This window comes from Apium graveolens, chromosome 1 (assembly GCF_009905375.1).
Source record: "Apium graveolens cultivar Ventura chromosome 1, ASM990537v1, whole genome shotgun sequence".
In the NCBI taxonomy this organism is placed as follows: domain Eukaryota; kingdom Viridiplantae; phylum Streptophyta; class Magnoliopsida; order Apiales; family Apiaceae; genus Apium; species Apium graveolens.
The window spans coordinates 96,388,643-96,404,194 of record NC_133647.1 but is presented as its reverse complement, the minus strand read 5'-3'; the positions used below and the strand labels follow the sequence as shown (position 1 = coordinate 96,404,194).

General features: G+C 35.2%; 2 protein-coding genes and 1 long non-coding RNA gene across 4 annotated transcripts; all 3 read left to right on the top strand.

Moving 5' to 3' along the window:
- Nucleotides 1-3,617: 3,617 nt before the first annotated feature.
- LOC141665178 (uncharacterized) lies at nt 3,618-6,612 on the top strand. 2 transcript variants are annotated; one of them, XR_012552070.1, is made up of 7 exons: nt 3,621-4,023; nt 4,153-4,344; nt 4,441-4,583; nt 4,721-4,900; nt 4,984-5,055; nt 5,168-5,244; nt 6,087-6,612. It is a non-coding gene; the product is annotated as an uncharacterized LOC141665178 (long non-coding RNA). The 2 variants fall into 2 exon arrangements; XR_012552069.1 differs by having other exon boundaries at nt 3,618-4,023; nt 4,441-4,900.
- A 4,010-nt stretch (nt 6,613-10,622) lies between these two features.
- On the top strand, nt 10,623-11,576 carry LOC141689139 (uncharacterized). The gene has a single exon (XM_074493353.1). It carries the CDS (start codon nt 10,623-10,625, stop codon nt 11,574-11,576), a length of 954 nt encoding a protein of 317 aa, XP_074349454.1.
- A 102-nt stretch (nt 11,577-11,678) lies between these two features.
- On the top strand, nt 11,679-13,989 carry LOC141689056 (uncharacterized). The gene is made up of 2 exons (XM_074493265.1): nt 11,679-13,171; nt 13,257-13,989. Exons 1-2 carry the CDS (start codon nt 11,679-11,681, stop codon nt 13,987-13,989), a joined length of 2,226 nt encoding a protein of 741 aa, XP_074349366.1.
- The last annotated feature ends 1,563 nt before the right edge of the window (nt 13,990-15,552 follow it).

Genomic DNA, 15,552 nt, shown 5'->3' with positions numbered 1-15,552 from the left:
AATTTAAAAATAATTTTTAAAATAAAAGAAATCAAAAACAGTTTCTGATTTTTTGATTTAGGGGAATGAGGATTGAAACCGGTGTATCCCGGGTCGAAATCGACCCGACCGGGTCGTTCAAGAACAGCCGGCCGGTTCCAGAATCCGGTGGCCGGTAACAAACTCCGGCGAAGCTAATTCAGGCAAATAAATGAATCGTTTGATTCGATTATGCCCCTCAATCGATTATCTAATACCGCAGAAGCTCAGATATAATCTCAAATCAGTTTTACCATCCCTGGAGCGTCGTTTCCGACGAACTCGCCATTAACGCCCACTACGCCATAAACGGCATTCTACCACATAATTACGTGATGTTGCCGTAGATAATGTTGAAGTAGCTATATCTAGGGTTGTCAAAAAAATTTGAAAAATCCGATATCCGTCCGAAAAATTCGCATTCGTATCCGAGAAAAAGTGGATATTATCCGTATTCGAAATAAAACGGATATTATCCGTATCCGAATCCGGAATATTCGAATCTGAAATCAAATAAGTATATGATATTTAATTTATATAAATATATAATTTCAGATTTATTCAATTAGTTTATAGTGTGTGTATATATATTAAATATTATATTTATACAAATTTTACATGATTGTACACGTACTTTATACATATATAAATATATCATTTGAGTTTAATCGTAAAAAATATTCTAAAATCATCGTCAATACGGTAGGGTCATAAAAAAAATTTAAAATCTCCGATATTCGCCTGAAATATCCGCATTCGTATCCGAGAAAAATCGGATAATATATGTATCCGAAATAAAGCGGATATTATCCGTATTCGAATCTGATGATTACGGATGCAGATACGGATATAGGCGTATCTGTATCCGAATTATCCGTTTGACAGCCCTAGCTATATCATAATGTACCATACTGCAACATGTTTTAATTATGTTAGCATAGGTCTCGTAAAGTGTTGTCAATACATATATTAATAAAAATATTCAATTTTTTATTAAAAAATAGATAAATAAATGCTGATGTGGCAGGTGGTCCCTCCTGACGTGGCAGGTGAGTCACCCCTTGTGGGTCCCACCTTGCTGCCGTGGCAGGTGGACCCCTGTTGACGTGGCAGTCGGGTCCCCTACGTGGGCCCCACTCTGCTGACGTGGCAGGGGGCCCTGCTGACGTGGCGAGTGGGTCCCCCATGTGGGCCCCAGCTGCTGACGTGGCAGGTGGGTCACACGTGGGCTCACCCTGCTGACGTGGCATTTGGGTCCCCATGTGGGCCTCACGCTGTTGACGTGGCAGTGGGACCCTGCTGACGTGGCAGGGGTCCCACATGTGGGCCCCACTCTGGTGACGTGGCAGTAGTGAAGTATTAAATCAAAAATTTTCAGAAATTTTGCACTAGCTAGAATTTGAACCCAAGACCTCCTACAGAACAAAGTTGAGTGCAAACCACTACACCAAGGAAGACAATGTGTTTTATTCCACATTATTTAAATATAACCTTATAGAAATAATTCATTTCTACTTAAAGTAAAGGCTCTTTTAACTCCTTTATTTTTTTTAAAATAAAATTTCGACGATCCGTCCGTACGGATGTTAAAAACAATCGATTTTAGGTGTGTACCATCATTATTATAATTTTTTATATTTATTTTGCAAGATTTTATATTAGTCAAAGTAGCCAAAATAGACCAAGCCTTGTTTGCGTTACTGTCCCGAATGAAGTATCGATGCTTTTAAAATAAAATTTCGACGATCTGACCGTATGGATGTTAAAAACAATCGATTTTATGCGTGTACCATCAATATTAGTTTTTTTTATATTTATTTTGCGAGATTTTATATCAATCAAAGCAGTTATAATATACCAAGGCATGTTTGCGCTACTGTCCCGAATGAAGTATCGATGCTTTTAAAATAAAATTTCGATGATCCGTCCATACGGATGTTAAAATAATCGATTTTAGGCATGTAACATCATCATTAGGTTTTTTATATTTATTTTATGAGATTTTATATCAGTCAAAGCAGTGCTAATAGACCAAGGCCTGTTTGCGCTACTGTCCCGAATGAAGTATCGATGCTTTTAAAATAAAATTTCAACGATCCGTCCATATGGATGTTAAAAAAAATCAATTTTAGGCGTGTACCATCATTATTATGTTTTTTTTATATTTATTTTGCGAGATTTTATATCAGTCAAAACAGTCATAATAGACCTAGGCCTGTTTGCGCTACTGTCCCGAATGAAGTATCGATGCTTTTAAAATAAAATTTCGACTATCCGTCCATATGGATGTTAAAAAAAATTGATTTTAGGGGTGTACCATCATTATTAGGTTTTTTTATATTTATTTTGCGAGATTTTATATTAGTCAAAGCAGTCAAAATAGACCAAGCCTTCTTTACGCTATTTTCCCGAATGAAGTATCGATGCTTTTAAAATAAAATTTCGATGATCCGTTCGTACGGATGTTAAAAACAATTGATTTTAGGCGTGTACCATCATTATTATATTTTTTATATTTATTTTGCGAGATTTTATATCAGTCAAATCAGTCATAATAGACCAAGGCCTATTTGCGTTGCTGTCCCGAATGAAGTATCGATGCTTTTAAAATAAAATTTCGACGATCCGTCCGTACGGATGTTAAAAAAAATTGATTTTAGGGATGTACCATCATTATTAGGTTTTTTATATTTATTTTGCGAGATTTTATATCAGTCAAAACAGTCAAAATAGACCAAACCTTGTTTGTGCTACTGTCCCGAATGAAGTATCGATGCTTTTAAAATAAAATTTCGACGATCCGTCCGTACGGATGTTAAAAAAATTGATTTTAGGGGTGTACCATCATTATTAGGTTTTTTATATTTATTTTGCGAGATTTTATATCAGTCAAAGCAGTCATAATAGACCAGGCATGTTTGCGCTACTGTCCCGAATGAAGTATCGATGCTTTTAAAATAAAATTTCGACGATCCGGCCGTACGGATGTTTAAAACAATCGATTTTAGGGGCGTACCATCATTATTAGATTTTTTTATATTTATTTTTCGATATTTTATATCACTCAAATCAGTCTCAATAGACCAAGCCTTGTTTGCGCTACTATCGATTTTAGGGGTGTACCATCATTATCATAATATAACAGTCAAAATAACTAACCTCCAAAGTGCACTATTTTTTAAATATGTTATTGATTTTGATTTTAATTATGATTTTAATTTTGATTAATGAAAATATCCATAAATATGACAACTTTTTTTTCTTTCATGTTTTCTTTTTAAACAAAAAATAATATATTTAAAAAAACTTATACTTTTTAAAATTGTAAGAATAAAAGTAAATTCATATATTTAGATGAAAAAATGGAAGATATTCATTTTATTTACATGTAAGTAGGGATTTCTAAAAATATTAAAAATAAATTAATAAATAACATTTTTATGATCTTTGATTTTTTTTTCTTACTCAAGCAAAAATGGTACATACTCGGACTTTGAATAGCAAAATCAAAATCTAACAAAAAAACCTAATCCAACGGTTCTAAGATGTGCCAGCTCATTGATCCGTGTAAAACAAACACATCTTGTGGTATATACACATTCACAAATCAATCTATCTCTCTCTCTCTCTTTTCCCCCAATTCTCAAACCCTAAATTCCCAAAGCAGCAAAGAAGTCTGCCGAGAAGAAGATAGTAGCCGAGAAAACTCAGGCGGAGAAGACTAAGGACAAAAGCTGGAGTTTTGAGGAGCTATACGCAAAGGCGAGTTCGAGTTCCTGGACCTTTGGTGGTGGCATCAGCGAATTCTAATAGCTCAAATGGAAAACCTGGAGACCGAAACGCTACGGTGTTGATGGAGAGTACTTTAAAGGTAATGAGAGATGCTGCTCCGATGAGCGATGCAGACTCTAAGACTACTGTCGGTGGTGGTGTTGAAAATGTGTATGGCGAGGATAGTGCTACTGAAGAACACTCTATGACTCATTGGACTGTTTTTGTTGCTAGGTAACGAATTTGTCGTATTCGACTTACTTGCAATTTGACTTGATTTTGTTTAGATATGGAGTATTATATTGGATTTCTGTTATTATACACGTCTTCCTCTCCTAATCTAATATACATCTCAAATCACAGTGTATGAATTTTAGTCAAAAAATTCTAGCATGGAACAACTGCCATGTCCAATAGTCCACTATGGTTATGGCAATCAAAACCAATGAGGCTGATTTACTTAACTCATTATTAGAGCTCGGTGATTATTAGAGCTCTCTTCTGGCTGATTTCATCATTGCAGCAATTGGTTTTTGCAGAAGATTGGTCATGAAGGTACTTTACTTTTTACTCTTTGCTACCTTTCATGTTTAAATTAGTGTGTACAGCTCTGGAATGCCTTCTAACAATTAACAAATGCTCAAATTTTAGGACTGAATAATATGTTATTGGCATACGAGGATAAATCAGCTTATGCGTTATGCATTTTTTCACGTGCTCTTGGACCAAACGAGGAACTCAAACTGTTTGACATAATGCCGCTGAGGAGTCAGTTAGCAGAATTCATAACTCTGGTAAGTCAAACTACATATAATTTGATACTCAATCAATTGTAATGCATCAAGTACTTGTTGTCAAACACATCCGGAGTTCGAAGATCTTGGACTGTTGTTCCATCAACTGATGCATTTTGCGGGCATGTGTTTTTGAGGTTTTTGGCAAATGTCTGGTCCATGGTAGAGTCTTGCGGGTACAGGCGGTCCGTGAAGGAACTGCAATGAGCTTTCCCGATCGTGTGTGCCCCTGACAGCGCAACGGAATCGGTGGCATCGAGTTTTTTCTTGGCCAAGGCAGCAAAGATGACAAATGTATTGGCAAAAGGAGGAACCAGGTTGTCTAGTGTCCAGTGTTGTTGCAAACCTTTGCTGAACTACATTTTTCTTTGAAATTTGACCCTTTTTTTTGTTTTGGTAGACTAGTGAAAAGAGAAATTTGGTTGGTAAATGTGCCGAGGAAATGGCTAGGATCAAATCTCTGAAGGAAATTGTAAGTACAATACCAGCATAATTTGTTCCTTGATATATTTCCATTTATGTCTTCGTTGCGTCATACTGATTTAACATATGAATTCTGGTGGCTTTTTTGTTGCTTGTTTCAGAGTGAGAAATTGCAAAAGCATAAACAAGAATTGTTCATTTTCCTGGACATGGTAGGCCAACAGATATATGTCAACAGGTAAACATCTTTGCTGTTGCTAAATCTCGCATAAGGATTTATGTTCCTCAGTTTCGCACAACCTTTTATAATATCAACGGAGGAACTAATCCATCTTTTATTAATGCAAGGCAAAATAAGTGATGGTGATATTTGGTGTAAATAATGATCTGTCTACTGTTTGGCAGAAAGTGTGTACACTTGATAATAAGCAAATCATACATAAAGCGCTAATATATTCCATTTCCAGAAAGAACAAGTTATTAATAAAGTGGTTTGTTATTTGTTAAAATATTCCAAGGTGACTATAACAATTGTGTATTTGTTTATGTGCTGCATGTTCTTTTCACAAATTTTATTACACCGAGTAAGGAGCTTTTGTCTTTAAGTCTTAACTTTTGATCAGATAAGAACACAAATTGAATGCAGTTCCTGTTATGAATTTTGATTTCTACCCGGAAGAAGGTTGTACAACTTGTTCATTATACATATGCTCACTAGATTTAATAATGTATAACTAAGTACATCAATTCCATAATTATATTATAAGCAACAGAATGACAAGTTCAAATTAGGCAGAGTGACTGCATAATAACATCCATTATATTTCATTTATCTTGCAAATAGAAAATTAGCTAAGCAAGTTACTTTATTAGCATAAACAGATCAATTTGTCTGAGAATCCTCATTACTTTAGATTGTGACTTTTTTCCATATTTGAATATTAAAATCCTGATTAGTTTTTTTACACTCATTCACCTAACTATTTTTTTTCCGATAGTTCCTATAGATTGCGTATTATTGTTTTATGTCATACAACATAGTTAATCAAGTCAGTAACTAATGTCGATAATCAATTTCAGCATTGTAAGCAGGAATTCCAGTGTGCTTAATTAAAAAAATTATCACAACCAATTGAACATGCTTTAAAGAGACAACAGCGTGGATTGGATCCTGATTCTGATAATCTATCAATTATCATTGAGTCGCTTAGTTTGACAGCTGACCTGAAAGAGAGTATTGCATTAGAAAAGGAGAGGATGAGAGCTGTGACTAATAAAAGCCAAGGGGATATAGATCTTACTAACCAGCTGGTTCATGGCAGAGCAGTAACAAGATTCTACAGAAATGGGTAAAATGGACGTCAAATTTGTTAGCACAGCTGAAGAATCTGAAATATGTGCTCTCTCTTTTCCGTGTTACCAAAGTAGCTGCCAGATTAATTAGTTAAGTTAATTGTGATTCCTGTATAATAGACTTGTAATGTTTGTAGGTTAGTTCATCAGTATAGGTAATATTGTATTGTGTTTCTGTTGACTTTGATTGAAAAAAAAGTTCTATAGAGAACTTGGCTTTAATGTATGCAGAAAATATATTTCAAATTTTGTCCATTGTTATTATGTCGCAATAGGTATTAAAAATGTTACAAATAGGTACTAAAAAGTGTTGCAAAAGGGCCATGTGTCAAGCTGGACTAACATGTCAGTGGGCCCCACATGCTAGTGGGCCCCACCTGTCAGTATCCCACCTGTTAGTGGGCCCCACATTTGCCACATGTCAAAAGCCACGTGTCAAAGTGCCATGTGGCAGTCCACGTGTCAGTTTGACCCCATTTTTTTGCCATGTCATTGCTTTTTGCAACATAATATTTGGTGTTGCCCTTGATAAGAAAATGTTGCCTTTGAACCCTAAGGCAACGCCAAAAATACTAACATCACAAAAGTGTTACTGTAGAAAATTTTTGATCTGTTGCAAAATTTATTTAGCCTGTTGCAACGTTTATGGAATGATGCAGAAGGCCACTTTTGGTGTAGTGGCCGGCGAGTTCGAAGTTTTTCCGGAGAAATCGAACGGGGAAGCTAACACAGCAGTTAAGCACATGAATGATCTTGTTTTTAAACGATCTTTCGATTAACGCAACTCAAACATACCCAGAATCAGCTGAATTGAAAATCCTAAATTTTAATTGAAATTGTTCATGAATATAAACCCTAATTTCATTTTTACAGAATCAAATGTCATTTTCTCTATGTTATTGAACTCTATTTTTGACATATAATATACCAAAATGACCAGAAAAAGATTATCTACACGATGGAATCATCAAATCATATCAACAACATCAAGAACAATTTTTCATAATTTAATCCATAAATAATTCGAAATAAATTAATTAAATAGGAAAAGTACCTTGATTTCTGCACACAAATAGATGGTTGATTCAGAAAGAGTTTTTCGAGAGCTTCGTTTTGATATGTTGCATGCCCGAATCGGAGTTCGATAACGCCTTTATTTGTGCGATTGATTCTCAAGAACGCAATATTTTTAGGGTTTTTCTCTGTATTTCTTATAGGTTTACTGATTGATTATGATTTTACCAATAAAATAAAATAAAATAATAAAAGGGCTATATATATTTATGGAATATTGGTTCGTGTTGGATCATTTTGGATCGATATATTAGTTACTTAGCCGCTAAGTAACTCCAAAAACGATCCGATTTGATACCCGTATGGGATAATTATCCAAATCGGGCTTTTTATAAAACATTTTATACGAAAATAATGTAATAATATCATGTTTTTTGAGAATACGGGTTTTATTAATTCACCGAAATGATTATCGTATCGAAAATCTTGCGCCGGGACGCGCACGGGTCAAACCGTAATCCGGATCGAAAAAGTCAAAACACGGAAAATATCCGAAATTACTAGATTAGGTTAGAAAGGAGTTTTCGGAAGAGTTTTGGGTTGTAAAAACATAAAAATGGTTGAAGTTGGACAATTCTCGGCTTTATAAATAGTTTTGTAATTATTCAGATAATAATTAATAAATTAATAAATTAATATAAAATCATATAACACTCCAAAAATTACCAGAAAGATATCATAATTATATATATTTTATTCTGGACCTAAACAAATTAACATACCCATATCTTTTCATACATACACATCCAAACATTATTATCAACCTTCAGATAATTCACCAAAATTCACATAATAATCACATAATATTCATTTATTGATAAAAATAATTGCACGCTATGTCCCGGATATTACAGTAACAATAATTGGGTTTCGATCCTAAGGGCTGGAACTTAATAGTATTATTATCTGATCTGTGGATCACATGCTTAAAAATAAAAGAAGAAATTTCTAATCACTAATGTCATATCATTGATTATTAATTATCTTGCCATAATTTAAATCTGGAAATAATTTTGACTGAGAGTTTCCATCCTTGAAGGTGGAAGCTACTTTTTGATTTGAAGGATTTTCTTTACCGGTACACTTGGATGTTTGGAGTTCTGAGTGAGTGACATACTTTGAGGCTGAGTGACAAATACTTGAGTGAATACTGAAATGAAATAAATTGTGAGCTCATTATACAGAAGTCACACGCTTGCACTTTGAGAAAAAAGGTTACTTACTATAGTCTCTTCTCACTTTGGTTGATGATCCATATCCTTCTTCATTATCTTTTTAAGGATTACTCTTATTTTCTGATACACTCTGAAGGATTACTCAACTAAGAAGGGGTAAGAGATTACAAATTGAGCCTTTCTTCAACCAAGGGGGAGAAGTTTCTTCGACTAAGGAGGAAAATGAAGTCCCAAATGTTCTTTTGTATCTCTATTGGGAAGATCTGAAGATTGGAGAAGTATTTTGGAAAGGTTATCTATATCTCTTCTGAAAGGAAAATTCAACTTAGGGGGACTTTCACTTGGATGGGAGACATATGGAAGTTCAAGAAACATATTTATCTCACTACACCATAGATGGCCTATCGCAATGGTTTAATCATGCATGTTACAAAATTATGTTACCTTAGGTATGCTCATCTTAGCCTACCGCAACGTAGTATTTTTGATGTTACCATAACCTTTAAAACATGTTACTATAGCTTCAAAGTGTTACATACGAGTAACATGTGGCAATTTATGTTACAATAGGGTATTATTGGATAAAAAAGTAGTATATTTTACAAACAATTAAATATATATAATTATTTGACATGAAAATTAATCAATTTTTATAATATAATTAAGCAAAAATATTAATATTAGTTAAGATTGATAAAATATTTTTTTAAAAAAATTTATAAACTGTATTAATTAATAATTGATAAATTTTTATCAATAAAAAATTTAAAGACAATTAAAACTTAATTTTTTTAAAAAAGAGATGAAATTAGCTGGGCTTTTTCAGGCGGGCTCAAATTTTTTGGAGAAGCGCTAAAATTTCAGACAAATTAACTTCTCCCTCTAATTTCATTCTCCCTCATTCTCTCACTCTCTCTCTCATTCTCTCTCTCCCAGTAGCTATTCTCTTTCATTCCTCTCTCGAGCTAGGGTTTCTAATTGGGGGTAACATTTTGGCGAAGCTGGTCACATTTTGGAGAAGCGGGTCATAGATTGGAGCTAGGGTTTCTAATTGGGGTTTCAAATCAGCTTGCGGTTCAACATTAAGGTACTACACTCTCTCTCTCTCTCTCTCTCTCTCTCTCTCTGTCTCTCTCTCTCGCTCTCGCTCTCTCTGATTTTGTGTATCTCTCTCTCTCTCTCTCTCTCTATCTCTCTCTCTCTCTCTCTCGCCCCCTCTATTTCTGTTAGTTTCTTCTCTAATTTGTTACATGCGTGTTTTTGTGTATTTTATACATGTATATGTATGTTATATGCATGTTTTTGTGTAATTTTAATTGGAATTGGGGTTTTTTATTTTTGTAGATCTGTAAGTGTGATTTTTGTATTAAATTTGTTTCTCGATATTTGCTTTTTATCCGGTTGATTTTCATGTTAGGCTTTAGTTATAACTTACATGTAAATCATCATAGTCAAGTGGATATAATTGATTGTGTAAGTAGATATCTGTTGTCTCTATAATGCAATTGTTTATGAGTATTTACATTTATGTTAATTTGACCTTTATTCCTGAGAGTTTCAACCCTTTACGAGTATTTAAATTTTTGTTAACATCAACTGTCACAGTTCGGTAGGTAGGAGGAGTGGGATAATACGGAAATGGGTGTATGCGCATGTATATTCATGGTCATATAACATGGATTCGATACGTATAATCTAATATGGATTTACGATTTCAGGGCTGCGTTGTTATGCTGTGTTGTTATTAATACATATAATCTATAATATTGGTTTAGGATTTCACTTCTGCGTTGTTATTAGTACGCATATCTAATATGGGTTTAGGGTTTCACGGTTGTGTCGTTATTAGTATGTACAACCAATGAAAAGGAGAACATAAAATATTACCTCGGTCTGCTTAGGGCTTCACGGCTGCGTTGTGTTGTTAGAACGTATAACCAATATGGGTGTATGGTTTCAAGACTACGTTGTTTTCTTTTAGGAATATAACATTATTGTCCTGTTTTCTATAGTGATGGACGATGATCTAAGTCAATGGATAACCCTTCCAAAATACAGTACACCTTACATTAAGGGGATAAAGGATTTTTTAGAAAATGCATTTCCCAAATTTTACGTAGGCGATGAAATGTTGTGCCCTTGCAAGAATTGTAGAAATGGCAAGTGGCATACTCAAGATCTTATTTATGATCATCTTATTTGTCATGGCCCTTGTCCATTGTATGCGAATTGGATTTGTGAGGTTTCGAGCAAAGATCATAGGATAGATATTGAACGAGCAGAAAATATGGGTTTTGAAGATTTCTTTACCTTCGGAGATAATTTGGACGAGATGTTCCATCGTACTAATGATACTACTGGACCGAATGATGATGCCAAAAAATTTTATGGCCATCTTGAAGAAGGAAAGCAACCCTTATATCCGGGCTGCAAAAAATTTTCCCGCTTAAGTTTTATCATTAGGCTGTACTCTTTAAAGTGCATTCATGGGATTTCGGAGTCGGGTTTCGGGGATTTATTAGAGCTGATAAAAGATGCTTTTCCAGAAGCACACATTCCTTTGTCTTTTAATGCGGCAAAGAATGTTATTAAAGATTTAGGGCTCGATTATCAAAGGATACACGCCTGCCCCAATAATTGTATGCTGTTTTGGGCTGAAAATGAAAAAGAAGAAAATTGTAAAACTTGCGGTGCTTCAAGGTGGGTCGTAGTGGAAAAAAAAGGCGCCGTGGACAATAATGAGAAGAAGTTAATTCACAAGGTCCCGGCAAACGTGATGCGCTACTTTCCGCTCAAAAAAAGGTTGCAACGCATGTTTATGAGCAAAGAGTTATCAGAACTGATGTTATGGCATGCAAAAGGTCGAAAAAAGGACGACAAACTTCGACATCCCGCTGATGCAGAGGCTTGGAAGGCATTGGATGCTCGTTATCCTCAATTTTCATCCGAGAACAAAAACATCAGATAGGGCCTAGCCGCTGATGATTTCAATCCTTTTCGTACTATGAACATAAGTCATAGTACTTGGCCAATTATTTTGGTTAACTACAACCTTCCCCCCTGGCTGTGTATGAAGCAAGAGAATCTAATTCTCTCGACACTCATATCTGGTCCCGAGTCTCCGAAGAATAATATAGATGTCTTCATGCAACCTTTAATTGCTGAACTGAATGAGCTATGGGAAGTAGGCATTGAGACTTATGATGCCCTTACTGACCATACTTTCAACTTGCGCGCTTCTTTACTTTGGACAATCAGTGATTTTCCCGTGCTAGCAATGCTATCTGGATGGAGCACAAAAGGAAGACTAGCTTGTCCAGTTTGCAATTATGAAACATCCTCTATGTACCTAAAACATAGTCGGAAAATGTGTTACATGGACCATATGAGATTTCTCCATCCCGAACACCCATGGAGGCTTGATAAAAGAAAATTTAATGGTCAAATTGAATTGAGAGGTTTTCCAGAGGTTCTAACTGGAACAGACATTGAAGAATTATTGGCAGGATTTGTAAATCATTTTGGGGGGAAAAAACCAGAGAAGAAAAGAAAGCGCCAAAAAAATAAGATTAAGTCGAATTCGTCTTTCAAGAAAAAATCAATATTCTTTGATCTGCCTTACTGGAAGCACAATGTTTCTCGACATAACCTTGATGTTATGCACATCGAGAAGAATGTGTGTGATAAAGTACTTGGCACATTGCTCAATATTGCTGGAAAAACAAAAGACCATATAGCAGCTCGCCTAGATTTGCAAGAACTTGGCATCAGAAAGGTCCTCCATCCTGTTCTATCAAGTGACGGGAAACACCTTGAAATAAGGGCTGCGATATTCGACATGACAAATGAAGAGAAAGATTTATTCTGCTCTGTCCTTAAAAATGCTAAATTGCCATATGGAAGTGCCTCTAATATCAGCCGGTGTGTGCACATGAAGGAGAGAAAGGTATCTGGCTATAAGAGTCATGATGCTCACTTTTTCATGTACTACTTATTACAATTTGCAGTGAAGAAATCTTTGAAACCGGAGGTTGCAGTCCCTTTTATCAGATTAGGGGCCTTCTTAAGAGGTATTTGGAGTAAAGTCATCGACTTAAGTGATCTTAAGAGGCTGCAAACAGAAATAATTGAAATTATTTGTCAATTTGAGACTATATTCATTCAGGCTTTTTTTGATGTGATGGTCCACCTTTTGATTCACTTGTGCCAAGAAATTGAATTTGGTGGACCGGCCCATGTTCGAAGCATGTGGCCAATTGAGCGCTATTTAAATAAATTGAAATCTTATATGCGGAATAGATCTAAACCAGAGGGATGTATCGCCGAGGGTTACCTGGCCGAAGAATGCTTGATATTTTGTTCAAGATTCTTGGGTGGCCATGGAGGATCAAAAATTACCAAGGCTGCAAAATTTGAAAGTTTTCCAGAAAAAGTAGAATTTCCTATTGGTTCACGCAGAAATAAAGATGGAAAGGCTGTGAATTTAGTTGAAGTTGAATGGATGGCTATTCATCGTTATATTATATTCAACTGCGGGAATAAAGAAATTGATAGTTTAATCGAGTAAGATTCTAGCTACTAATTGTGTTTAACTGTTATAGAATTAGAACCTGTTTTGTCTTGATTTTTAACTAGGTAATTGTTGTAGGGAGCATCGAATCTTAATAGAAGGACAAGCCAAGTCAAAAAGATACAATCGTGAGAGAGAACATTCTGAAGATTTTTGGAAATGGATGAAGGGGGAGGTCGGAAAAAAAGATAACATTTCAAAGGAATTGGAAGTGCTTGCAATGGGCCCTAATCAATCAGCGAAGAAGTATAGTGGTTATGTACTTAACGGATATCGATTCCATATAAAGTACCGAGATGCTAAATGTACAACCCAAAATAGTGGGGTATTTCTAACTGCTTTGACTACTAGCTTTGCTAGTTCAAAAGATCAAAATCCACTGGTCGGCGATGTCAATTACTACGGAGCAATTGAAGAGATTTTTGAAGTTGATTATTGGGGAGAATTTTCTGTAGTGGTGTTCAAGTGTTGTTGGTATAAGGAAGAGAAAGATCTATATGGGTTCACTCGAGTTAATTTTAATAGGTTATGTCAGAAGTCTGATCCATATGTGCTACCTTCACAGGTGCAACAAGTCTTCTACGTAGAAGATCCTACTGAAAAGATGATGTATAATGTTATAAAGAAATTGCCAAGGGATTGGTGCGATGTCGAAGCTGAAAATGTAAATGAAGAAGCCGAGGATCCAGTTTTACATGATTTACACACTAGTGTTCCTCTAGAAACAGACACGGATATTAACTGGTGCAGAGATGATGTCCCAACACGACAAGTCCCCATCAAGGCTAGAACAAACGAAGAAACTACTTAAATTTGTAATTCGAAATATGTAACTATCAAGGGCCTAGTTTCTGATGTATCAACTGTTAATGAAGTGACTTCTTAATTGCCTAATTTATCATGTTTTAATGTATTTTCTTTTAATTAATTAACTTGTTCTTAATATAATGTTCTGTTAGTTTTAAATCTGCCCTGCTCTTTATGCGATCGCTTCTTAATTTAGAGCATTATTAAATTTATTGACTTGCATACTGCTCTTTTAATGTTTCTTTTAAGTGTTTATTTTTAAGTGTTTTTTATTTAAGTGCCATGTCTCAGATTATTTTAATGATTTCATCTAATTATACTTTCTCAATTTTTTGTAGGATGGCATACATAAATCTCAGGTTGTACCACCAGGGTGAGTTTCAGCCTACACGGTATGTCGGTGGTAAAGAACTGATTATAAGGAATGTCGAAGTAGATAGGTTTTCGTACCCTGTATTGATGGATTATGTCAAGGATGACCTTGAATATTCAGAAATTGGAGGGATTTATATGAGAAATGTGATAAGCAGGGGGGTGGCAGTTGGTGGCCAATGATGTGGACTTGTGTTCATTAACTACAGGAGCTGCAAACGGTGAAAATGTTGATTTTTATCTTGACAATGTCGTTGATAGCACTATCGAACCAATGGATCAGATGCAGCCATTTGTAATAATACGGCCAAGAAAGGATATCTTAGCAGGTAATATATTAATTTCATTTCAGAAATATACCTTAATTGTAGGGGCATCAGAAATATATAGGTGTTACTACATTTAGATTTTATTCAAACTCGTAATTATTGTTTTTATGTCTTTATAGCTAAAAAGCAAGTCAAGCGGCAGTTTGTAACCACTCATCAACTACAGCAACAGAAGATGAACAAGAAGGCAAACCAAGTTGATAAGGCTGGGAAGAGGAACTCAAAGAACTTTCCCCTAGAGGGTACTCGGAAGTCACCACGGCTTTCTAGAGTCCAGGAAATCACTGATGGTGATGATTGTGAAACTCCTCCAAGTGTTAGGAGGAAGTTGAGTTTACATGATACTCATGAAGATGAGCGTATGGGAGAAAATGAACTGGAGGTTAGCATATAATTCAGTAATACCTATAATTTTCTTGTTAGATTATTGTTGTTTAAGTACATGTAAGTACATGTATGTAACCCCTTTATTAATCCAGTAATTCCGTCATACCTATATTAACATGAATTTATGTGAAATTGCAGAAACTACCCCCTCCACCTCCTCTAACGGAGTATGAAAAACTGAGAGCTGTCACAGTAAAGAGGAACAATGAAGTATTTTTTGCCCTCAATCTTCCTACACTCTCTTCTGAAGTGAGAAACTCAATCTTAAAAGATAAATCCAAAAAAAAGAAGCATGTGCAAGAGGGGAGCGATGAGGAATATGATCCAGCTGTGGATCTTGAGGATGGTGGATCGGGAACTCAAAGGAAGGCTGCTAGTAAGGATGGTGGATCAGGAACTGAAAAGGTATGTCATAAATGTCATAAAGCTATCATTTTCACATTTTCTAAATTCTTCCCCAAATGTTTCATCGGGGTTGA

Coding starts and splice junctions, on each gene's coding strand:
- LOC141689056 (XM_074493265.1), top strand. CDS start 11,679: ATGAAGCAAGAGAATCTAATTCTCTCGACACTCATATCTGGTCCCGAG. Junction 13,172..13,256: donor GAAATTGATAGTTTAATCGA/GTAAGATTCTAG, acceptor TAATTGTTGTAG/GGAGCATCGAATCTTAATAG.
- LOC141689139 (XM_074493353.1), top strand. CDS start 10,623: ATGGACGATGATCTAAGTCAATGGATAACCCTTCCAAAATACAGTACA.